General features: G+C 42.0%; 4 protein-coding genes and 1 long non-coding RNA gene across 5 annotated transcripts; 2 read left to right on the forward strand and 3 right to left on the reverse strand.

Annotated features, from left to right (window-relative positions):
* Window positions 1-1,828: 1,828 nt before the first annotated feature.
* On the reverse strand, window positions 1,829-2,402 carry LOC138913773 (uncharacterized). The gene is made up of 3 exons (XR_011419611.1): window positions 2,271-2,402; window positions 2,052-2,149; window positions 1,829-1,988 (listed from the first exon to the last, which is right to left on the reverse strand). It is a non-coding gene; the product is annotated as an uncharacterized lncRNA (long non-coding RNA).
* A 7,677-nt stretch (window positions 2,403-10,079) lies between these two features.
* On the forward strand, window positions 10,080-21,167 carry Chsy (Chondroitin sulfate synthase). The gene is made up of 6 exons (XM_044395875.2): window positions 10,080-10,784; window positions 13,073-13,902; window positions 14,489-14,629; window positions 14,696-14,861; window positions 18,134-18,547; window positions 19,436-21,167. The coding sequence occupies exons 2-6, from the start codon at window positions 13,138-13,140 to the stop codon at window positions 20,440-20,442; spliced, it is 2,493 nt and encodes an 830-aa protein (XP_044251810.1). The 5' UTR covers window positions 10,080-10,784; window positions 13,073-13,137; the 3' UTR covers window positions 20,443-21,167.
* On the reverse strand, window positions 14,904-17,302 carry Alp11 (Alkaline phosphatase 11). Its single transcript, XM_017158340.3, has 2 exons — window positions 15,969-17,302; window positions 14,904-15,214 (listed from the first exon to the last, which is right to left on the reverse strand). The coding sequence occupies exons 1-2, from the start codon at window positions 17,215-17,217 to the stop codon at window positions 14,973-14,975; spliced, it is 1,491 nt and encodes a 496-aa protein (XP_017013829.2). The 5' UTR covers window positions 17,218-17,302; the 3' UTR covers window positions 14,904-14,972.
* On the reverse strand, window positions 21,112-23,118 carry LOC108068609 (uncharacterized). The gene is made up of 3 exons (XM_017158277.3): window positions 22,316-23,118; window positions 21,943-22,258; window positions 21,112-21,876 (listed from the first exon to the last, which is right to left on the reverse strand). Exons 1-3 carry the CDS (start codon window positions 23,032-23,034, stop codon window positions 21,589-21,591), a joined length of 1,323 nt encoding a protein of 440 aa, XP_017013766.2. The 5' UTR covers window positions 23,035-23,118; the 3' UTR covers window positions 21,112-21,588.
* A 600-nt stretch (window positions 23,119-23,718) lies between these two features.
* Window positions 23,719-25,590, forward strand: LOC108068655 (zinc finger and SCAN domain-containing protein 31). The gene has a single exon (XM_017158346.3). It carries the CDS (start codon window positions 23,793-23,795, stop codon window positions 25,299-25,301), a length of 1,509 nt encoding a protein of 502 aa, XP_017013835.2. The 5' UTR covers window positions 23,719-23,792; the 3' UTR covers window positions 25,302-25,590.
* Window positions 25,591-25,646: the final 56 nt, after the last annotated feature.

Raw genomic sequence — 25,646 nt, forward strand, 5'->3', positions numbered from 1 at the left:
GTAGCCATAATATCCACCGCAGATGATATCTGCACTCGCTTATTTATGTGTCACAACGAACACGCTCACGACATTTAACCAGCCAGCATTCGCATTCGCATTCGCACTCACAATCATACATATGCACTCACAATCGCACTCGTAGTCGCACTCATAATCATCAATTATCCGCTGCTGTCTGATTTTCAGTCGCAGTCGCGCGGGTAATTGCCGCAAATATGCAAAGCATGTGTAAAACTTTATTGATATACAATGTGAATAAACGTTTGCCTAACTTTGTTTTGATTGCAGCTGTCACTGCACCGCACTCACTGAAATCAATTCACCTTCAATAGCCCGGCCACGACTTTGCGATACACTTTTATGGGTCCCGGTTGCCGATCGCAGTCGGTTATGCGCTCGAATAGATAATGAAACGAGTGCACTGAAAGACAATTACCTTTTGAACAAATAGTACAAAGATTTATAAATATTTCAGGGCAGTTTTAAAGATATCATTAAACATTTGTTGACTCGATTGATTAAAAGAAATATCTATCTTTCTTTATTTTAAATGTTTAAAAATCAATGCCACACACAAACCAAAAAAAATCAACGGGATCAAATTGATATTCGCATGGTACATTTTTGGTATTTATACGCATGTCGTGTTTACTATGCAATACTGGTAAAATTGATATTAAATAATGTCATTTTGCCGATTTCTGTTTCTCGGAGATTTTTTGACTTCGAAAAAGAGAGCAATAAGCAATATGGCGAGGTGAGTGGGAGCGAGAAGAACTAATTCTCTAATTTCGACATTTTTTGTCATTTCGAGCATATCGAATTGATATGCCGCTGTCTGAGGTATAGTAACTTTTTCAACGTATCCCATTTGCGTAGTTGGAAATTAATTAATTTTCAGTGTAAAGCCCGATTTTCCTGACCACGACACGTAGATTATCGGATCCCAGTCTCGGACAACCCAAGATCACGCAAGGCTGGCCGGTCTTTTCCGATAGCCGAGCTGGAACCGAGCCTCGCATATCTGTCAGATACGCCGCACTTATTCAGCGGACAGATATGTAGGAAACGTAAACGTTAGAGAAATCGCCTCTAAGACAGGCGATGACTTCATCTATCAGCACTGCAATTGCTCCGCAAGCTGATCCATATATCAGGCAATGCGAGATCATTAAAATGGAATTAACTGAAATGGAAATAACAACAAATCGAACGCCATTATAATCGGTATATCAAATAGATCCAATTTATGGAGTTTTATGTCAAGAAATTTGATAACTGGTTTAATTTATCGCTTATCACTGGGTGTATGATTTCCAGTGATACTTTGTTGCAGATTCCTTTTTACAAAATACACTTTCTTATATATTTTTATTAAAATTCAGAGTAATAGCTAACTAATTGTAATCCTGGCTTTTCTTACCTCCAGATGCCTGCTCTGCCCACGTACGTTCGCCCCCATTTATTTGTGTCACTCCCACTCCCTCAGAAGCTTGTATCTTGCAGTGCACTGCCCCCGTATCTTGTATCTCACGGATCGCCTTCGCAACAGCCATCGCTGATTGTTAACTGATTGCATACAAATATGCTCCGAAGAGGTCAAATCATGTTGACACTCGTGTCGCCGACTAATTGCCTCAACAAGCTCCGCAACCCAGATCAGCTCGGTTTATTTGGGTTATTCTGGGTAGGGTTCTTCGATGCAAAGCCAAAGGATTGATTTTCTTAAAGTGAAATTATTTAAAGAATTATTTACAGCAGTTTCTTTAATTTTCCCTGATATATAGAGAAATCTTGCAGCTTTGAATATTATTCATAGCTCGATGATTTATTTAATTCAAATTTCTTTTATGGAATCTCCAGCAACTTGATCTTCAACAGATGGCCAAAACTATTGGCAGGACAAAAAAACACTTCTGATCTCACAACCAATTGGGTATCAAATGAACAGGTTCGCATCGGAAATAAACAGAATAGCCGCAAACCTAACAATTGTGGAACAGATTCGATTAGCATGCCGGAGATTTCTGCGTAAAATTAACACGAACCCAAAATTCTCCTAATGCCACGCTCCAATTCGAACCATCCATCGAATGTTTGAAATGCTGCCTGTGTTGATTGTTGATCACTTTTGGTGCCACGCGATCTGACATTATAAAAACGAGAAAAAAAGATAAAGACAAAAAAAAAAGGAAATTAAATGAAATGAAAAATAAAGACAGACAAAATTTCATTTTTATGAATTAAAAACCAATTTGGACGTGGACCTGGACATGTCCATAAAAAGGGGCCAAAACAAATCATGGCGTCGACAAATTTGGAACTAATTATAAATGCAGGCGGCCCGGCCAAAAGTGGAACGCTCCGTTCCAGTTTCAGTTTTCAGATTTCAGTGTTTAGTGTTTGGTGCCAACTCTGAAAATGAAAATACATGCACAGAGAGAAAAAATTACGTGTTAATAGAGTTCCAGATAAAGTCCCAGAAATTATAATCAGCTGACTACGAATTACTACAAAAAAAAAACAACTATTCTGACTGGATATGCTCGAAATACCTGAAATTTACCATGCGCATTTCGATTTGATCCCGGCGTGTTCTTTTTTCGTTCCTTTCTAAACAAATGTTTATTTTCAGAATAGATATAGATTATACAAATCCAATTGCGAATTCAACGTAAACCATCTTAATTTCGTTGAAAAAAATCCGTTTAGTGTACTACTAAACCAAAGACGGTGGGCGGACACTTAAAAGCGGAATGAAATGAACCGATCTGAACCGAACCGGCATGGAGTGGTCATGAATGAAAGCCCCGGATTGGGATTGGAAGCCCAGATGGATGTGGATGTGGATGCGGGAATGGAATGGGAATGGAGTGGGTGTTCGGCTTGAGGCGTTGGCGGTTGCCGGCAAAGTGTGAAACTAATTTGTCAGCATGACAATAACAGCCAAAAGCCATAAACATCATAATAATATTCAATAAACATCAGCAAAATGCGGCAATTAACCGCCACCGATTTGGCCATGGAATTAGCGGAATTAGAACGAAACGGAAGGAAAAGGAACAGCTTGGAATGGAATGGAATGGAATGACAGCGCCAACTGATGAATGTAAATTGTTTATTTCACTTTAATTGAATTATAAACGCTGCTGGCTAATAAAATCGATGATGTAAATTGCACTCGCTTGCATTTAACACCTTCAACGCTGGAATTTCATCTATTTCGATGCCCTCCTGCAGTTCGGATCGCGGGGGGTATATGCACTTCTATAAATGCCGGAAATTCTGTTTTGCCTCCTCGATCGATTGGGACAGCAGAGTGATACCTGCCAGATCCCAGGTAAACTTGGGCAACACACAAATATACCTAATTATATGCCCAAAAATTTCACTTTGTTAATCAATCAATTAATCATTTGGGAATTAGGGTGATTCCATCAGCAATACATGGAAAAATCTACAGTCAATTGAATAGCAATTTATTTTCAAAAGGTTTAATGCAAGAATTACATATCAAGAACTCATCTTTGGGTCCTAGGTTTAGTTAATATTTAAAGTATTTAAAGAAAGTTTTATTTTATGTTAACTTCTTAAATTTTAAGTAAGAAAAAAACGTTCAAAAATTCAAAGTTTAAAATGTAGTTTAAATTTAACATGTTAACGAGACTTCCCCTGCGTTTTCAAGGTTTAAAACCTACTTTAAATTTAACAAGTGTACGAACAAACGAAGCTGAGTTTTTAAAACTTAAAAATTCAAAAACAATTTAAGAATTTTAAAGAAATGATTTTAAAATTGCTTGTGTAACATTCACAGGCCCATACTCCATACTGAGGGTGCCCACTACTTCGGCTTGAGTTTAGTGTCAGATTTCGATACTTGATTTATTTATGATACCAGCAGCCAGTCGCCCATTCCCCCAGCCACCCAATCACCCAACCACCCCCACTTTCGCCCCCCGCGAACAGGGAAACATGTTTCAGTGCCAATTGCATGCAAATCGTATGCGATTGCAGCCGCTTTTGAGCCAAACCAAACACAAAGCCTCCGAACGGGGATCGCGGATCGCGGATTGGGGATTGGGTCCGATCTGGTCCGACTGGGTCGCCATATGTCTCTGCTTCTGTAGCGATCTCCTCCTTTTCCCCGAACTCCCTGCCGATCGCCGCGGGCCTGTGTAATTGTAACGCAACAATCAAAATCAATTGCTATGTAAATAAAATTGCAAATTAAATTACAAATTGATTACCTCACTGAGTCATTAATTAAAAAAAGCTCAAAGCTGAATGGGCCAAAAGATATTGAAACCGGTGCTGACATTTTGATATTTTCGGCTAAGTTGGGCAAAATGAAAAGCATAGGTTTTTAAGAAAATAAAAAACCGAAAACTGTCCAACAAATTAATTACATTTTTTTAGGTTTTAATGCAAATTCATCACGAATTTTATAACGTTTTTAACGACTAATTACAATCTATTGTAACTGATTTTTGAATTTCTTTTGGGCTTATAATCAGAAAACTGCAAAAATATATTTTTCTTGTTAGCCATTTTTAAATTTATTGCGACAAATTTCGAAATATTTAACGAGTAGGAATTTTATGATATAGAAATGAATATAATAATATTTTTAATAACATATATATAATATCGAAAGATGACTCAGCATATTTCGTTCATTAATTCCCGGGATTTCGGAAGAAACAAAAACTCGTTCGTAAACCATTGATGTATAATGCCTAATCAGAGTTTATATCGATGCAAATGGAAAATGGAGTTCCTTATTGCAGTAACATTTATATTTGCATTTGCCGGTACTGGCTAATAGGAATGATAAAATATAACGTAAAATACTGCCACTGGAAATGGGCAGGCCGATCGAAGGTTTTTACTTCCATCCATTTAACAAATGCTCCAATTAGCATTGTGGGCGGTTAAGGGGCGGGGTCGGCGGTTTAGTGGTGCGGTGGTTCGGTGGGTGGTTGGTAGGTGGGTCATTTGGTCGCAAGTCGAGAAAACAAATGTCGGGTTGGGCACTAAAACCGAAAAACAGGAAGAAAATCCACAACTTCGTTAAGGTGAAGAGTGTATTCTCTAAAAAACTCCATAATTTCATATTACTTAAGATGTAATATCGTTTTTAAGGGAGTAACTTGAAAATAAGAATTAAGGATTAAACTAAATTTTATTTATTTTTACATCAATAAGCTTTGCTGATAAGAAAGTAGCTTGATATGTTTTTCAGGTCCATGATATTAGTTTTAAAGGGATTCCAATGCATTTGGACTACTCGAAATACATTTAAAGGCGATAAAGCTGAAGATCTCGAAGAGATTGGTATTGCAAGGGTATATGGATCGAAGCCAGAAACCGGAGCGTGATCGCTGAGCCAACGTCATTGTCGTTGGCACGACATTTGGTTAAATTATGGCCAGCACAGCGCCCGGTGACCAAACGAGGACAGTTTGCGCCGACTTTGTATCTGTAAATCTGTATATACACATACCAATATATAGATACATTGCACAGAAACAAATGGACAAAAGATCAGATTGATATATGCAAGGTTATTTAATATTTTGTAAAGATCTAGTTATTCATATCATTTTGATATGACTAAAGATTATGTTTATCTTATTTTACAATATTTGTTAAAAAATACTACATTTGGTATTTTAAAACAGTATTTTTATAACTTTTATGAAATGATAAAATAACAAGATGATATGATATGATATTATTGATATGAAAAATGGTACAAATGATCTTATTTCATACCTATTTTTTTCTGTGTATATCTGTATCTGTATCTGGGGCTAACTTTGTATCTGGCTGCGACTTTGACTTCGCCTATGACTATGGCTCTACTTGTGGGTCCAGATTGAAGCGGCTTCGATTGTTTTGGCCGTGCCCAGGCGCTCTGTCAATCACCGGGTGTGGGGGCGGTTCGGCGGCTTTATATCTAGGTACATATATGTGTAAATATTGCCCCCCTAAATATACGATATATATTTTTATATAGGGAGGCGTGGCCGACCCCAAAAAGCCATTGCTACTTGCTTTGTTGTTGACTGTCATTAGTCGTGATTAGTTTTGAAAAGGAGCACAAAATGCACAAAAATTGGCAATTTGAGCCCGTTGTTTGTTTTGCCAGCAGATACCGATTATTTGGCCAAGGGAATTTGAGATCAAACCAAATTGGAAAAAAATATTTCAATTCATAGGAAAATTGTTTTCTTATCATACAATAAAATTTAAAAAGGATCTCAAAAATCCTCTAACTCTAAATCCTCTGAAAACGTATTTTATTTGAGTTAATAAAATTGTCTAATTTTAAAATTACTTTTCCAATTTACTGAGTAACCGACAGTCGAGCACTTCATCCTGCTCCACTCTTGCATTTTTTGTTTTCTTAATTCGAAGTCGCGCCACGCGCCACAAACAACGACAACAAAAAAATAACAACGGCAACACAAACACGCCACTTGGACTGACAAATTGCGAGCAACGTTTACAATTGAAACAATTTAATCAAACATCAAGCGAGAGTGGCAACCGAAGGGGCAGGGGGAGGGGGAGGGTGGTGCAGGGAGCAACACGGTGGCAAATCAACAGAAATCGAGTCGCTGAGTTGCACATTTCGCTGAAGAAATACAAATTCCAAAAATACATAAATAAATAATCAGGCGTACAGAATGCTGACAAAATATATGGATAGTAAAAGGCAGGGAAGGGTGGTATTCATTCATTTAGGAGCTTGGATTTTCTAGTCTTTTAAAAATTCTTAATCAAATAATCTAATACTCAATCCTAATAAATTAAAAGGATTTTTCGCAAACGAAAAACAACAACCAGATCATTATTTCTAATTAAATGGGTGAAAATAAATCGCAGATTGACTTCCCTGCACTGAGTAAATAATTCTAAAATAATCGCGATGGCCCAGTCAATGTAATTCACCGCAAAACAGTTAATATTCTTAAGTATGTTAAGTAGATAATTAAGCCATCAAGTGGTTTGCCCGACTTAATCGAATCGAGAGACTAAAACTAGCCACATGGTAACTGGTTCAGGCGATTGAATTAATAGCTGAAAATGTTCGATCGACTGGCGGTTAAGGTGGCCGATTTGACCCCCTTAACCCATAGTGGCCCCTTGGTCGTACTTGTTTTTTTTTATCAGCACATAAATTAGAGATAGATAGAAGTAAATATAAAGTATTCCAAAAATTAAAAAAATATAAATCATCCAGAAGAATGAAAAAATACTCAATAATTTCTTTTTATTAAAATGCCATAAATACTACCTAATTTTTTTTGTATTAATATCCAACTGGAATGGCATTTTTGCCAGTCGCAGTGGAAAACCCTTTAATATTTATGGCGTCATGACGCATGACACTTGGATTGTCATCGTGTGAATGGAAGTGGGATTGGAATTGGAATTGGAGACATGGGGAATACACTGTTGTATCTGAGTTGCCGATGGGCAAACACATGTCGACTGCTCCTGCCAGCAAGGGGCGAAGGTGATTAATGATTAATGTGCATTTAATTGCCGGTTGGCCGATCCGATCGGCTGAACTCGAAGAGGTCGATAAAGGCGCGATAAATTCGATAAGCTAAACTGTGGGCTGCTAAATGTTCCCATTTATTTAAGATTAAATATATAACCCGGCTACACGGCGAGCGACAGACAGCGGAATAGATGGATAGATAAATAAATAAATAATAAATAAAGTAAACAACATCGCGCCGATCGCGTCGCATTTGCATATCAACTTTTCGCATTAAATTCAATTGAAAGCTTTTCTCACTTTAGCATCATTTTGAAATTCAATGAGCCGCCCCCGCCCCTGCATTTCGTGTATTTCAGCCTCTGCTAATGTATTTATTGCCATTGGATGCGAGCACAAAATTTATGATGGCATTAGGCTAATGTTAAATGCAAAAAAAATTCAAAACCTACAAAATGCAAAAATTTATAGTGTTAGTTGTAATTTACACGAAGCACAACATAACCACCCCCGATTCGACTCGGCCCCTTGAATATTTTATTCTCCGCTGTCAGTTTAGCTGGAACTCATTTGTTTCCCCGTCCATTTCCCCATTTTTTATCCAGCATCAGCTAATGATAGCTAAGCGATTTCGATCTTGATCGATCGCTCTGGGGATCGGGAAGGGAGAAGAGTTACCTTCTATGGGGATAAATGGGATTGTGAAGGTCCGATCCTCCTTGCTGGGGCTAAAAGGCAATTATTCCCCAAGGAGGTTGTTAAATATTCTAATTTTAAATCATACAAAGTCACAAGTAATCACAATACACTCGAAACTTACAACTTGTACATCTGATTTGACGATTGGCATTAGGATGTATTTAAATTCTTTATTGATATTAGAGCTTGAAAAAATATCGAAAGAATAGAAAGTTTGGAAATTTAAGTAATTGCAAAAATATAAAAAATAATATTTTCTACAAAAATAATAAAATCTTTATTTGAAAATATAATTAAAAAGTAGATGTCAAATAATCGTAGATATATTGTAAAATTGCATTTTACATTACCCGATAGCGCCAGCTGGACAATAGTTAAAAAACTACGAATCAAATAGATGGCGCATTTAAAAGTGGCTCCAGCTAGTGTCGAAAATAAATACTCAATTTGCAATCAATTTAAAAATTTATTAACGGTTTTTTGGCATACTTAAAACAATTAAAACAATTATTAAATATAAAATTATAAATGTATAAATAGCTACAAATCTTCCTTTTATTTTTCAAATAAACTTTTATAATTCATAAATTAAATTAAATGTCCCCTAGAGTACTAAAATGTTAGTATATAAACTATTTTTTAAACATAAACTAGATGATTTATACCCAATTTATGTTTATTTTTTTCGACGGAAATCCAAAACATTCTTCGATTAAGAGATTACCATTGCTACCACAACATTGTTTATTTATTTATTTTATGGTGATTTTTTGCGAATTTTTTGTACCATTTTTTATGGGTTCCGCGAACTATAAACCGGGAGTAACGAAGCAAGTAATTCCGGGCCACATGTTGCCATGACCACGCACACCACATGGCGAAGATAGGGATAGTGAGCGATGCGATGAGCAAGCCACTCCACGTTCGGCTATCAGATACAGATACAGATACGCACAGCTCTCGGCAAACTCACAGATACTCGCACACACCGCCGGAAGGTGCCACAAACAAATCAAAGAGTGATTCCGATTTTTCAACGTCTTGTAGCTTTTATTTGGCTTGAGGTTTGCCAAGCATTTCCTGTATTTTACGCAAATAGTTTGTTTGTTTCTTTTAAGTATTTATAGTGTTACAAGAATCAACACTAGTCACTATAATTTTGCGGAAATTCATCATTCCCGTTTCCCCACAATTCTAATCTCTTATTGCTGAACCTCTCAAGCAAATTAAAAATGTTTTAAAAAATCGATGTATCATGGGAAATAAAAATTAAGAATTTTATAAAGATTATTTATTTATTTCCAAACTTTTAAACATTGACTGAAAACATATTTCATTAGAGATAGATTCCTAAAAGTATTGTAATTTCTATTGTTTGTTTAAAACCTATTTTGTTGCCCATAAAAGCCAGTACTTATTATTTAACTTTGATAAAAGTCTTAACAAGAGGATGTTTTTCTTAGTAAAAAATACATCAAATATAAATGTACAATGTAATAATATAATATTTTAATATATTTTTTTCAAAATGTAAACTGTCTAGGTATTTTTCCTTTGTTTTTTGTTGTGGAAGAAAGAATTCGCTGTTCAAATATTTCTTACACTCACAACTCTGCTACATTTAAACCATGAATTTAACTATCAATTAAAGTTATTAATTAAGTACATTTGCTTCTTAGAACTTAGAACTTAAAACTAGTATTATATAGTACCGTCGATCACCGTGATCGCTCGCTGGAATCACGGGCGCATCACTGGCGCACGCAGAGAGCTGAAAAGTATCTGAGAGATACTTTCGCAGCAAAAGCAAAAGCAAAAGCAAAGGTGGCCGGGCCGGCCGCTCACTCTCGCATCGGATCGTATCGGATCGGTTAGTTCTTGGACGGATTTCAACGTTTTTCGACGTTTGTTCTTTGCACCGAGCCCAAAACGAGCGTGCTCAGTTAAAAAGGCATAGGAATAAATAAAAACGAAAAACGCAGCAATTTGTTAGATAAATTAATTCGCCGCTTGGAGGGAAAAAGTGAAATTGCACATTATGAAATTGGTTTAATTATTTTCTGTGCGTGTTTGCCAGAGCTTTATTATCTTATTATTTTTTTTTTTCGTGAATCGACCTTTGCGAACTTATCGTCGTAACCAGCAAAAAAAAATAAAAAATAGCAGCAATGACAACAACAACGAGGGCTAATAATAATTAAACAGCGTGTGTTGTTGTGTGCTCACCGAACTGTCGGTGTGTGCGTGACCGAGTATCTGTGAGCGAAGTAGAGTGTGTGTGTGTTGTCTTTCTGCGGAGACGTCCAATTGTCAACAGTCAACAATTGCGTTTGGGTTCCCCTCCAGTCGAGATCCCCCCACAGATACTCCTACTCCATTTGCACGCCCCTATAATATAATAAACTCGTAATACTCCCCTAATAATAATCCTATCATCCGATCATCCGATCGATGCGAATTGCATGGGCCCAACAACCGGACAGCAAGAACACAGTAAAGGCGAAAAAGGCGAAGAAGCGGAAAAAGTGCTAACCGTGCAATCGACGGCAACTTGATCGGTTAGGAACAGGTGAGTTAAGTATAGTATGTTAAGTACTGTTAAGTATTTCCATTAAGGTCGATACCTGAGGCCCAGCCTAAAAAACCTGGGTACTGCATGTGCGCAACTTCAGGCCGGTGGGGGATTTCAAACTTGAATGTTATCAATGAAACCGAAATGAGTTTTAGTTATATATAAGTTTGAAAATAAAAAAAAAACAATACTAGAAAAATTATTATATGTTATACGTAATAAACTGAGTTAGTTACTTTAAAAAATATTTTACAAAAATATATGGTACCTACAATTTAATCTTATAAATTCTTGGCAATCAATGAAACACCTACCAGACTTTTCGTAACGATTAAAATATATACTCCATGCAAAAAGTAGAATTATGTTATCAAATTCATTCACCTTCAACAATCTTGGTCCATTAAGATTGTTCACAAATTTTTGCAGAAATATTATATTATTCTTACACTTTAAATAGTCTTCCTTTGCTCTGTCGCAAGTACTATCGAATCTGGGAAATCTCAGCCTCAGGCAAGAGCGAACACAGAACCAGACTTGCTTAAATGCCTCAACTTGCTGTCAAGGTCCGAGAATCCGAAACGAGACTCGAACACTTGGGCATTAAAAAGTTCATTAAACGAATTCAGCGTCTGCCTGGATTCTTATACCCTTCCACCGGCCGAGCTGATTATTCTCAAACAGATAAGCCAGGGCGAAAAATTTCAATAAATCAAAGTAGTATTTACGCGCGGAACCTTATCGCGAATCGGTGCTATAGCTAATATATAGAAAATAAAAGTTGTGCCAAGTTAAGATCAGTGTAGAAACAGGGGCGGCGGTTGCATAAGAGACGCACGCACAGGGGGTTAATCGACCACTAAGGTCGCACCTGTACAGGTGACTCAGGGAATGGAGAGAAGGTCAAATGCTTGTGCGTCAAGAGCATGCTAAACTACACGGCGAGAAAAACTAGTCCACATTATTTGTTTAGAGTCTTCTACTAAAATGTATACTACTTAAATAATATTTCCTTTTCAAATGAGCAATAGTGAGATGAGTTTCCAAAATACCAACGTTTTTTTTCTGTTTAACTAAAAACCAATGGTTGCTGAGCTAATGGAATGGCAGCGCCTTCCGTTTATTTCTAATGTGTGCTCCAGTTTACGTTTGCCGGCCTTTGATTTGTAAACCAAATAGTTTCCCAAGCTGTTTGTTTATTTAATTAGCATTCGGTTATGTGTATGCGACGCACTGGCCCCTGGAGAACAGAAGTGAGGTCCCCGAGAGACCAAGGTGTCCGTAGCGCTCTAGACTCGCGGACAAGACGGACAGGCGGATCCGTTCAATTGCACGGTGACCAATTTACAGGGGCCAACCGTCTCAATTTATAAATAGATTTAGAGTCTCCACGGCACCCCGCTCAGTCTGGCAAGTGCAGCGTTTATTTTCAATCTCGATCTCGGCTCAAGTGTCCGCGCCTCTCGAAGATCGGGGGCACCGGACACCAGTATCCATCCGAGGCTAATGGAAAACAATTCCAGGAAAAAACGGCACCAACTCAAATATTTGCGGAACCACTCAAACGTCAAATTTCGATTTTACTCACGCAGCGAGTGGATATGAGAACTTGAATCATAGGTACATAGATGAAATTCGATTTCGGAGAAATTAGTTGATTTTATCATTGAACGGGCTATGGTTTTATATATCTCGTATTTTTATCTCTCTTGTGAAATTTCTAAAAGAAACAGAAAGATTACTAAATTAAATATAAAGTAAATCATTTTTGCGACATACCAGCTTTTTAAATTTTAAATGAAAATGGAGCAGTTTACTTGCTACAGTAATTTTCTTAATTTTTAATTCTTTATTATTTAAATTAATTTTTCATTTTTATCGTGGTTTAAATTTACCCCTTTACTTTTACTTTCCCCTGAAATTTATTTCAATAATTTCCATTGCACATGGCACTTGGGGCTTCGTTAGGGAGCATACACAGTGAGAAACTGTTGTAGATTTGAAGTATCTTTTATTATTAAGTTGAATTATTATTATATATAATATATATATTTTTTAAAATAGATTTTTGGCATTTGATCTAGGGTTCCCATTTGATAGTAATAAATATATTTAAAAAATACTTTGTTTAATGAAGCTCATGAGATATTTCAATATGGATTATTAATTTTTCCCAGCGTAGACTGGATACTACTGATCGGATGAGTAATATTTCCGGCTGCCATGGCACGTGCCACTAATTTATAGAACGCTCCCCTTTTCTCTTTTTTTTTCCCCACGCACAGAGATTCCCATGAGAGGCGCTCACTGATCCACCGATCCTCCAACCACCGATATATCCACATCCACGATGCTGCAGCACACGATGACGAAGCGCAAGACGCTGATCATCGCCTGCTTCGGGATCGCCCTGGGCCTCTGCATCGGCACGGTGCTGAAGAACTACCGGGCTTTGGAGATCGTGAAGCGATGCAGCCTGAGGCCGACGAACCTCAAGTCGCCGGCGGAGATCATCGGGCTGCGGGAGGAGGACAGCATCCAGAACTCGCAGCGGAATCTCGTCTTCGTGGGCGTGATGACCGCGAAGAGCTTCCTGGAGGGCAGGGCGCGGGCGGTGTACGATACGTGGGGCAAGGAGGTGCCCGGCCGGATGGCCTTCTTCAGCTCCGAGGGCAGCTACTCGGAGGATCTGCCAGTGGTCGGACTGAAGAACGTCGACGATCGCTATCCGCCGCAGAAGAAGTCCTTCATGATGCTGTACTACATGTACGAGCACTACATCGACCGCTTCGAGTGGTTCATCCGCGCCGACGACGACGTCTACATGGAGCCGGACAAGCTGGAGCGCTTCCTGCGCTCCATCGACAGCTCCAAGCCGCAGTTCATCGGCCAGGCGGGCAAGGGCAACAGCGAGGAGTTCGGCCTGCTGTCCCTCGAGTTCGACGAGAACTTCTGCATGGGCGGACCCGGGGTGATCTTGAGCAGCGAGACCCTGCGCCGCGTGGCGCCCCACATTCCCAGCTGCCTGAAGAACCTCTACAGCACCCACGAGGACGTCGAGGTGGGCCGCTGTGTCCAGAAGTTCGCCGGCATTCCCTGCACCTGGAACTATGAGGTAAGAGACTATTAGGGATATAAAACAAGTAGAATTCTGATAAAATATAGATCCTTATGGGATTCTTTGCTTTTTGTATGATCAAAAGATTTAATCTAACAAGAAAAAAAAACATAGTAATAATAATTTCAAATTAAGGTATATTAAATTCAAAGTTTTGTAAGACTTATTAAAATTAAATTAAATAACGTAAAAAATATATTAAATGGCATGATTTCATTTAAATGTATTAAAATAAAGGTAGAAAATATTACATTCGATTTTAGTCAAATATACTTTAAATATTTTACGTCTTTAAAAAGAATTTTATTTCAAATCAAAGTTTAAAATGTTGAAATTTACAATAATAGTTTAATTAAAATTTGTTTATTTGAAAACCATATTTTAAAACAATGCAAAAAATATACATTTATTTTTTGAAACATATAAACTAAAATAAATAATATAAACTAATAAGATTGTTGATATAAATCATTCAAGAATATTCCCATAAGTTCCTGTATTTTATTTCAAACTATTTCATTTTGATCCAGTAAATATTTATTTATATATTTTTTAAAAATATACTTTACTTTCCACCTTATAGATGCAGTACATCCTGCGACACAATTCGAGTGGCCGAAATGCGTACACTGGAAAACTGAAGCGCAAGGAGATCCACAACGCCATCACCCTGCATCCCATTAAACAGGCGCCGCTCATGTACCGCCTGCACTCCTACGTCCAGGTGGGTTTCTAATTATATTATATAATTTAATCCAATAATTAATCTATAAACAAAATAAAAAACAAGGGTCTGAAGGCCGAGGAGATGCGCCAGGAGTCGCTGCTCCTGCATCGGGACATCAAGCGGATGGCCAAGTACCTGGAGGTTCCCGACGAGAGCACCTACATGCTGCCCAGCGTCTCCCCGGAAAGCGATTCGGGCAAGAGGCACTTCCAGGACCACAACATTTTGGGTGAGTTTTAGAAATTAGAAATTAGATATTAGGAAATTCGGTTGGGAGAAACATTTCGTGTGTATTTGAAATAACTGAAAACCAATAAATTTACACATCTCTGGGAAATAACTAAGAAGAATCGGAATCAGAAGAATCAGGATCTGCATCGGTATCCCTGTTCTGATCCTTATCCTGGCTGCAGACGGTGACTCCACTGCCCAGGCAGGCGGCATAGCCCATCAGGTGCGGCAGGAGATTCTGCTCCATGACGCCGCCGAAGAGGTGAGACTGCGGTCCCATGGCAAAGACGGCCACATCCTCGCCAGAATGCACGCCCTTGCGTCCATGAATATAGCTGGGCGTGTAGGAGGCTGGGTTGAAAGAAAGGGAAAGATTATAATTAATATCATTTTGGAAATTATCAAATATTTCCTTACAATCTTGAATCTGATTTTGCGTGGAGTTTTTCTATACAAGCACTGATGAAAAACCTTGTTAACCCAAGACTTTACATTCAATTTAAATATTTTTGGCTACGTTTTTATATACTTTAAATTGGAAATGATTAACAATTATGGTTGGATTAAATATTTTAATTTCAAAAATAAATTCTTCTTTTTAATGACGTAAAATATTTAAAGTAAATATGGCTAACATGGAATCTACTATTTTCGACCATGATTCAAATATTTTCAAATTAAATAATTTTTTTTTCCTTAAAATGTTACGTTTGTTAATTAATTGAAATATGCATCTTTGCATTTAATATTATAATATTTATTATACTATTTTTATTTTTTGAATCAGTAATAGTATTTCCTAATGGCATTGCATCCCAGCGGGAAAAAGCACGTGGTAAATATGTTATTTTCATGAGTTTTCTCCGTATAAGCGAAAAAGTCAAATTCTCATTCACCCCTTACATTTCTTCCTCCTCTGTTTGCGAAATACACAGGAGTGACACAAAAAGTGAGGGGTGAATGAGGTTGGTAGGTGGTTTTCCATAGGAATTTGCACTTTCCTACACCATTGCCTGCTAAAAGGAACATGTTTTCCAACTGCCTAATAAAAGGAACATTCTAAGAACCACCTTCTCCCTAGAAGATCAGTAGATTCTATACTCACTGGGACTCAGCGTCTTGCCGGGACTCTCCCTGCGGCCCTCCTTGTCCAGGCTCTGCCACTTGCCGATGGCGTAGTTGAGGGTGCTGTAGGGCACCCCGTCCAGATCCCGCTGCTGGATGTCCATGCCCAGGATGGGGGTGCCCCGCCTGGCATAGCCGGCCATGCTGAGCGTGTGCGAGTGATCGGCGGTGACCACGAGCAGCGTTTCCCGCGGATCGGTCATCCCCAGCACCGTTTCCACGGCCGCATCGAACTCGAGCATCTCGTCCAGCGCGTAACCCACTCGCGTCTCGTGGTGACCATGATCGATCCTCCCGCCCTCGATGAACGCAAAGTAGCCGCTTCCTCCATCCTCCTGGGACCTCTGCTCCAGCCTCTCGATGGCCGCCGCTGCCATCTCGCAGAGACGCGGCTGCTCCTTGCTGGCGGCTAAATGATAGGACATGTGGCTGTCGCTGAAGATGCCCAGCAGGCTGCCGTTGGTCTCCGTGTCCGCGGTGCAGTTCCTCAGCTCCTTCAAGGTGCGAGCATAGCAACCACCGGGATGATCCTCCCGCCACTGGGAGAGCAGATCCTTGCCATCCCTCCGCTCGTCGGCGAACTTGCCCAGACCGCCGCCCAGGATGACATGGAGCTTGCGGCCCGGCTCCTCCTCCACCAGCTGGCGGGCAATCTCCAGCTCCTCGCCGCGCCGACGGACATGGGCATAGGCGCCGGCGGGACTGGCATCGGTCAGCCGGGTGGTGGTCACCACCCCGGTGGCCTTGCCCGCCCGCTGGGCCCACTGGAGCACCGATTCCACCCGCTCGCCGCTGGCACTCTGGCCCACGGTGCCGCTGCGCGTCTTCACGCCGCCCAAGTAGGCGGTGGCCGTGCAGGCGGAGTCCGGTGTCTGCTCGTCGACGCAGTACGTCTTGCTGAGGCCGGCGAAGGGGAATCGCTCCACGGCCAGCTGGGCCTCCTCGCCGCTGCCGCCGCGCCGCTGGCCCTTGAGGATGCGGGCGGCGGTGAGGGTGGTCACCGAGAGTCCGTCGCCCAAAAACATGACCACGTTCTTCGCCCGTCGACTGTCGCCGATGAAGTCCTTGGTGCGCGCCAGGCGTTCGCACAGCTGATCCTGCGCCTGGCGCATCCAGAAGGACGAGAGGTGCTCCTCGTCTGCCTCTGCTGCCTTTCCAGCGGCAGTCGGGTATCCAAGGAGAACGGGGATCAGGATCAGGAGCAGCGGGTTCGCTAGTTGGAGCGGCATCTCGACTCGGGTTTTTTTTTGGCCGGCACGAATCGAATCCGATCTGAATGTCGGCTGACTGTCGGTCGCCCGTTTTAAAGGCCAACTCCGTCGGGGAATATGGAGTTAGCTCACCGGAAAGTTAACCACCCCCCGGGGCTTCTTGCCATTAGAGCCCAATTAGCATTGGCCCAGTTCCGGGGGCCCATGGATAGGATAGATAAGCTCACCCCGATATGTACTGTATACCCTGGGAAAATGATCAAATTCACTTGGTTGAGGGGAGAACCTAAATGAGCTCTAAATGGTGGTTCAAGATCTATTCCCTTATCTGTTCAAAACAGTATGTATTTTTGGTGTAAGACCATTTTTGACCAAGTTACAGTAAAAAAAAACTAAAAGAAAATTTCAAATTTTTACCAAAAACACAAACCCCAATTTTTTTACAAAAAATAAATGGTTTTTTGACCGTGACAATGGAAATCATGGATTGTTATACCTTTCCGAACTCGTTATTAAATTTCCAATCGATTGACATTTAAAACTGGACATTTTATTTTTTGAACATTTTTCGCAAAAAATCATGATGTATCCCCTTACAAAAAAAATGAAAATTGGCGAAAATTGTATTTTTCCAAAATCACACGGAAAGTGTCATGGATTTATTTCTAATTTTGTTATCTGTTCAAAACAGTATGTATTTTTGGTGTAGGACCATTTTTGGCCAAGTTACAGCAAAAAAACAAATAGAAAAATGTCTTTTTTTTACCAAAAACCCTGATGCCAATTTTCCACAAAAAAATAACTCGTTTTTTTACCGAAACATTTTTCTCTCATTATTTAAAAAAATACATTAAATACTTTTATATTTTCTGTGCATTTTATTATTTAATTATTATTCATATTCCACCGCAAAAAAATTCTTTCCCGTCCGCAGGAATCAGTCCGGAACTAAATAAATTCGTGCCCGGCAGCACCGACGACCTCCTGGAGTGGTCCTTCATCGCGCGCAGCCTGTACTCGGCCACCTCGGCCAATCCCAAGCAGAAGATCGACTCGGCGATGCGCGAGGGCCTCGAGGACGTCATCACCGAGGTGATGGAGAACATCAACAACTACTCCCGGCAGCGGGGTCGCGTGATCGAGTTCCGGGAGCTGCTCTACGGCTACCATCGGCTGGACGCCCTGCACGGCCAGGATCTGATCCTGGACCTGCTGCTCATCTACAAGAAGTACCGCGGCAAGAAGATGACGGTCCCGGTGCGCAGGCATCTCTATGTCCAGCGGGCCTTCACGGGAATCTTTGTCAAGGAGTTCGACGAGGACTTTTACAACGTCACCCTGCAGCAGAGTGAGTGGATATTACTATTACTATAAAATCATAATCTATCAATACAGAACCCACACCCAAAAAAAACTTCATATGAAACGATAATCATTTTGATATTAGCTATAATAAATTTTTGACTTAATATGCGGCTTGTCAATTCGATATGCTCGCATATTTCATATTGAGAGAATTAGTTCTTCTCGCTCTTACTCGCGCAATTCAAGCCGCCATATTGCTTATTGCTCTCTTTTTCAAAGTCAGAGAATATTCGAGAGAGAGAAATCGGTAAAATGATATTATTTAATATAAATTTTACCAGTATTTCATGGTAAAAACGACATGAAATAATAAAGTTGATAAAATAATTATAAATTATAAGTATTATAGACTATTGTATCATTTCAATCTCATTAGTATAAGATTTATCTTTAAATATGTTTCAAAATTTCGGTTTTATTTTATTTATTTAAAATAATAAAATTGATAAAATAATTATTAATTATAAGTATTATAGACTATTTTATCAATTTAATCTCATTAGTATAAGATATATCTTTAAATATGTTTCCAAATTTCCGTTTTATTTTATTTATTTAAAATAATAAAATTGATAAAATAATTATTAATTATAAGTTTAATAGACTATTGTATCAATTCAATCTTATTAGTATAAGATATATCTTTAAATATGTTTCCAAATTTCCGTTTTATTTTATTTATTTAAAATAATAAAATTGATAAAATAATTATTAATTATAAGTTTTATAGACTATTGTATCAATTCAATCTTATTAGTATAAGATATATCTTTAAATAGGTTTCCAAATTTCGGTTTTATTTTAAGTTTTCTAAGTTTTTAAATATATTTACATAGATTGTTAAATAGTAATTGGAAATTTCTCCCTTCAGGTCTCCTGGGCAGCCTCTTCCAGAACGGCATGGCCCGCCTGAGCAGCCACTTCACGATGCCCAGCGGCCTGCTGGCGCCGACGCAGGACAAGATCGTCTTCGTCCTGCCGATCGCCGGTCGCCTGGGGACCTTCGAGCGCTTCCTGCGCACCTACGAGCGCGTCTGCGTGCGCGGCGAGCAGCACTGCGACCTCCTGGTGGTGATCTTCGGCCCGCCGGAGCAGCTGGGCGAGCACCTGCAGCTGCTGCACGATCTGCATGCCCGGCATGTCTACCAGCAGGTCAACTGGATCCAAAGGAGCAGCGCCTTCTCGCGCGGCGTGGCCCTGGATGTGGCGGCCAGATCCTCGTACATCCGGCAGGAGGACATCATCCTGTTCATCGACGTGGACATGGTCTTCGAGGTGGAGACGCTGCAGCGGGTGAGGATGCACACGCAGCGCGGCAAGCAGGTGTATCTGCCGATTGTCTTTAGCCAGTACGATCCTCAGAGGAGATCCTCCAACGGGAAGGAGGAGGAGCAGGCGGAGGAATCCCCGAGAATCGACGATGAGAGCGGCTACTTCCGGCAGTTTGGCTTCGGGATCTGCGCCATCTACAAGTCGGACATCCTCGACGAGGACATCAATGGCTTCGACAAGGACATCACCGGCTGGGGCCTGGAGGATGTCAAGTTTCTGGAGAAGATCGTGCGCGTGGGCACCCGGCAGCGTGGCTTCCTGGCCAACACAGCCGAGCTGGCCATGGATTACAACGAGGCCGCCGAGCAGTGGCGCCGGCTGAGCGTCTTCCGGGCTCCGGATCCCACGCTCGTCCACATCTACCACGAGATCAGCTGCGACACCCGGCTGGATGCCCCGCAGTACAACATGTGCCTGGGCACCAAGGCCAACTCGCTGGGCAGCACGCGGCTGATGGAGCAGCTCTTTCACGGCAGTCCGCCGAATGTCCAGTTTGCCGCCGACTTCAATCGCCAGAAGCAGCAGCAACAGCAGCAGGCCAGGTGATGATGGATTTAAATCCAGAGATCCAGATCCAGATCCCTTCCAGTGATCCCCGCCAGCGATCCTGCCACATAGTATTATGCTAAATGTTTCCTAAATTAATGAGCCAGCCGAAATGCCAAATCAATTCGTTAGTCCCTAGACCTAAGCTAGAAAAACTAATGATCCATACTTTCATATTCAGTGATGGGATAGGATGGGTAAGAAATTGTAAATTACTAGGATAATATATAAATAGAAAATACTTTTATCCTAACTCTTCTTAAGTAACTCAACTCCATACTCTTTTACTTATTTATTCCATATTTCCAAGTCAAGTTCTAATGATGTTAATGGATGTAATAAATATAAAAAGTAAAACATAAACTTATTCCTAGCAGTCAATTAAAGTTTTTTTTATCTTCTAGTGATTTTTTTTATTTTAATAAAACCAATTGTAAATTTTATAAGCGTTAAAAATGGGGTAAAACCGGATATAAATTAAAAATTTAAGATGAAGCGTGGTTTCGATTAAGTTAAATATTCCACCTACTCACTTCCCATCACTGTAGGTAGCTAAGAATTTTCTATATTTAATTCAAAAATACCTTATCTAAAGAACTTGATTATAAAAAAACTGTATTCCAATAACCAAAATTGGGTTGATCAAAGATATGCATTCAGATAAACGACTTAATTGTATAAAGTAGGTTTTTATTATAAAATAAAATCGAAAGTCTTTCGTTTGACATTTGTTTTGTAACATAGGCGGATTTCTGCATCCTGTTTAAGTCTATAACTATGATTATGTTGAGATCTATTTTTAAAAATAGAGATTATGTTATATCAATATCAAATTGTTATTATTTAAAAGATCACATGGTTACTTTTATTTAAGACCGTTTACTGTTTGAACAGTATTCGGTTATCGTCAGGTTATCGTCGTTAAATTAGCCTCAAATTAGCCTCTTTTATCTCTATTTAATAGATGCTAAAGATGGTATGGATACTGTAGATGCTATAGATACTATAGATGATATAGTTGCTATAGATATTATAGATATTATAGATACTATAGATACTATAGATACTATAGATACTATAGATACTATAGATACTACAGATACTACAGATACCATAGAACCTAAAGATACTACACATACTACAGATCTATACAAACTCGATGGGCTCTATGCCGAGCAGCGAGAGCGCGATATTCAGCACCTGGCGCACGGCCATGATGAGGTACATCCTGGCGTAGACGACCGGCATGAGCTGGACGCGCTGCTGGACGAGCACCTTCTTGTGGCGATAGTAGCGACTGAAGACGCCGGCCAGGTTGTCAATGTAGCGGACCAGCAGATGGACGCCGCACTGGCCCTGCTGCAGGTTGTCCATCAGGGACTCGAGGAGCTCCGGGAAGGTGAGGAGATAGCCATAGATGAGCTGCCAGTCCATCTGGAAAATATAATAGATGAAAACTGTTAGATAAATAGAAGGAATACTAGATCTAAGCGGATTTACATCATCCTCCAGAATGCTGAGATCGATCTCTTCCAGCGGCGGCAGTGGCTCGTAGTGGCCGGCGTTCACCAAACCAGCAAACGTGCGCAGCAGCGTCTCCAGCCGCGCGGAGTTGTACAGGATGTACGAGGCTCCCTTGGAGCTGCCCAATCCATTGCGCACCACAATGGCGGCGGTGGCGTGGCGCACCTCGAACAGATCCACGATGACGGCCGCCTCGCCGAGCCGCTTCATCAGCGTGTCCAGGCTGCCCAGGCCCGCGGGACGGATGCCACTGCGGTGCATGGCCATCAGACGCATGTGCGTGGAGCGCAGCCTGCAAAAGAGGGGAAACCTTGATGAGAAATGCTTAGTTAAAAGCGGATCTACCCACTCCAAATAGTCATCCAGGCACAATCCAGTGGCCGTCTTCTTCACGGGCTCCAAAACGGGGCCGCTGACGACGCAAACGTGATCTTTGGAACACTTTTGCGACTCAACCATCACGCAAAAGGTGTCCTCCAGGCGATCCTTGGATTCCACCAGCTGCCAGGGTGAGTATTCCGCCAGGCGCCGCATGATCTTGTAGAGCTGCTGCAGACGATAGTCGCGCAGCTCCACGGAGGAGCCCTCGGCGGTGGTGTTAATCCCCAATTGCAGGCACATGGTGGGCGAATCCTGCGACTTCTTGGGACGCCCGTAGTCGGCAGCCTGGCTGAGCACCGAGCGGAGCACATGGGCGATGACGGGACGCCGCTGGAGGTGCAGGGCATACCGCTCCTTGCGCAGCACGCAGATCTCCGCCAGCGGAAAGCGCCACTCGCGGGAATGCTCCACCAATTCGCGACGCTCCTCTTCGCCGGGCAGCAGGAGCTCCGCGGGGCGGCGCAGGACGCACTCCTGGCGGCTGGCAAAGTTCTGCCAGTAGCGCGCGATGGCCGCCAGGCTGAGGTCGCCCTGCTCGGCCAGATCCTCGTTGTTGTAGCGCAGGATCTCGCCGCATCTCCGCAAGCGCGACGGAGGCAGTGCATCGGTGGGCGAGGCCTGTTCCAATGGCCTGGCGAAGAACTCGAAGAGCTGCTGGCTAAGCTGCGACAGCGGATTGCAATCCATGATCAGACTTACAACGGAATCTTGGCAATAAATGGAAATAATAGGGTAAATAGGATTTTGAGCAAAAACCGCGAGGAAGCAGGCAAAAATACCAAAGAATAAATACCAGAAACCGCATTCATTCATTCCTGGTTGCTGTCTCAGCTAACATATCGGTATATATCGCATGAGGTACCGAAGAGCTGCTGGCTACGCTGCGACAGCGGATTGCAATCCATGGTCAAACTTACAGCGGAATCTGGGCAATAAATGGAAATAATAGGAGAAATAGGTTTTTAAGAAAAAACCGGGAGGAAGAAGGCAGAAATACCAAATAATAAATACCAGAAACCGCATTCATAAGGCGTGGAGTGTGTCTCCGCTAGATCAGACATCACTGGTTGCTGTCTCAGCTAACATATCGATATATATCGCATGAGGTACCGAAGAGATGCTGGCTAAGCTGCAACAGCGGATTGTAATCCATGGTCAAACTTACAGCGGAATCTGGGCAATAAATGGAAATAATAGGGGAAATAGGTTTTTAAGAAAAAACCGGGAGGAAGAAGGCAGAAATACCAAAGAATAAATACCAAAAACCGCATTCATAAGCCGGGGAGTGTGTCTCCGCTAGATCAGCCCTTCCTGGTTGCTGTCTCAACTAATATATATCGATATATATATATCGCTTGAGGTACCATCACCAGTTGTGTTTTATTTTTTTTGTGCCTACGCTTGTGAGGATTTCTGGATTCGATTCCCCAGCCAAAAGCAGGAAGATGTCCAACAACCTGGAGCCGCGGGTGGTGGACCTGGGCGTGGCCTGCCTGGTCTGCCTGATGGAGGAGCCCGAATCCAGTTCGATTTACACCCATGACCCCGAGTCGCCGCACATGCTCATTCTGGACAAGATTCGCTGCTGCACGGGTCTCCAGCTGGAGGGCAGCCCGTCGCAGCTGCAGAGCTGGCCGGACAAGATCTGCAAGCAGTGCTACCTGGAGCTTTCCGTCTCCTATCGTTTCCACGAGAAGTGCGCCGCCGTCCAGAAGCTTTTCCACACGGCCAGCAGCGCATCCTCCTCCTCCTCCTCGCAGCTCCTGGAGCAGCCACAGCTCAAACTGGACCAGCTGCGCCTGCCGGCCACCCTGAAGATCAAGCGGCTGGACCTGGAGCCCGAGTCGCAGTTCTACCAGGACGTCGTCGAGGAGGAGGAGTCGCTGCTGCCGGAGGGAGCCATGGTTTTGTCCCTCAACGAACTGCAGGAGCAGCAGCAGCAGCAGGAGCAGGATCCCATCAGGCAGCAGGAGGAAACCGAGGAGGAGGAGGAGGATCAGGAGCTGGCTGTGGATCCCTGGGAGGAAGAGAACGAGGAGGACAACACTCCAGAGCATCTGTACGAGATTGAGACGCCGCTGATGGAGGAATCCCTTCCGGATAGCCCGCCATTGCCGTCGCCGCCGCAGCTAAAGAAACGCTCCTCCGTGGCCACCAAAAAGGCGGCCAATCCTGACGAGGATTACAAGCCCGCTGCCGGAAACAAACGCCGCCACGAGCGCTCGCCGAAGATCTGCGATGTGTGCGGCAATACGTACAAGTACCAGCACGCTTTGAACGCCCACATGCGGCGGCACAACAACGAGCGTCCGTTTCCCTGCGAGGTATGCCAAAAGGCATTTATCTCGAACGTCGAGCTGCGCCGCCACATGCGCGTCCATACGGGCCAGAAGCCCTACAGCTGCCGCTACTGCGAGCGGCGATTCTCGGACTTCGGGAGCAGCAAGAAGCACGAGAGGATCCACACCGGCGAGCGGCCATATGTGTGCGAGGTGTGCCACAAGGGATTCGCCTATGCTCATGTGCTGTCCGTCCACCGGCGGACGCACACGGGCAAGAAGCAGTTCCAGTGCGGCCAGTGCGACAAGGGATTCACCAAGAAGAGCTACCTTGCGGCGCACATGGAGCAGCACAGGGGATCGGGGGCTGCTGGTCTGCCCGGGAATCGCAGGGACGTCGAGCGCAAGGCCCAAGTTCCCCAAGAGAAATTCGCTTTGGATTCCGCCGTGGTGCTCGAGCAGACGAAAGTGCTGGAGGAGTGCATCGTGGCCAACGACTTTATGTTCCACGAGGAGGAGGAGGAGAATCCCGAGGAGGAGCACGAGGAGCCCTATCCGGAGCCGGACTTCGACGACGTCGATGGCTATCAGAGCGTGCGATCGGTCAAGGAGCTCGTCGGCGATCTGCTCGACACCGAGGAGTTTGTCGACGACTCCAAATACATGATAGACTAGTTGCTAGTATTGCCCATTTATATTACAAAGGCCCCCAGAAATTCCCCACCTTCCCGTAGTCTTTAGTCAGCCATGTAAGAAATCGGTGTAAATAAAGCGAAACGATATTCAGAGATGCAAGTTAATATGTAGGATTTACTGGATGTCTAGGAGATATAATATTACTAATGGAAAATAATTCAATAGCCTCGGATAACTGAATATTATCTTTGTAAATTTGCTTTCCAACAATGTTTTTCTAGCTATTTATTAGAACAAATAAATATCTCGAGTATTTTACTATTTTAAACTTTCGATTTTTATATTTTACAGAGCTATTAGGTTTACAGATTAATAAAAAAATTT

The sequence above is a fragment of the Drosophila takahashii genome, chromosome X, assembly GCF_030179915.1.
Source record: "Drosophila takahashii strain IR98-3 E-12201 chromosome X, DtakHiC1v2, whole genome shotgun sequence".
Taxonomy (NCBI): Eukaryota; Metazoa; Arthropoda; class Insecta; order Diptera; family Drosophilidae; genus Drosophila; species Drosophila takahashii.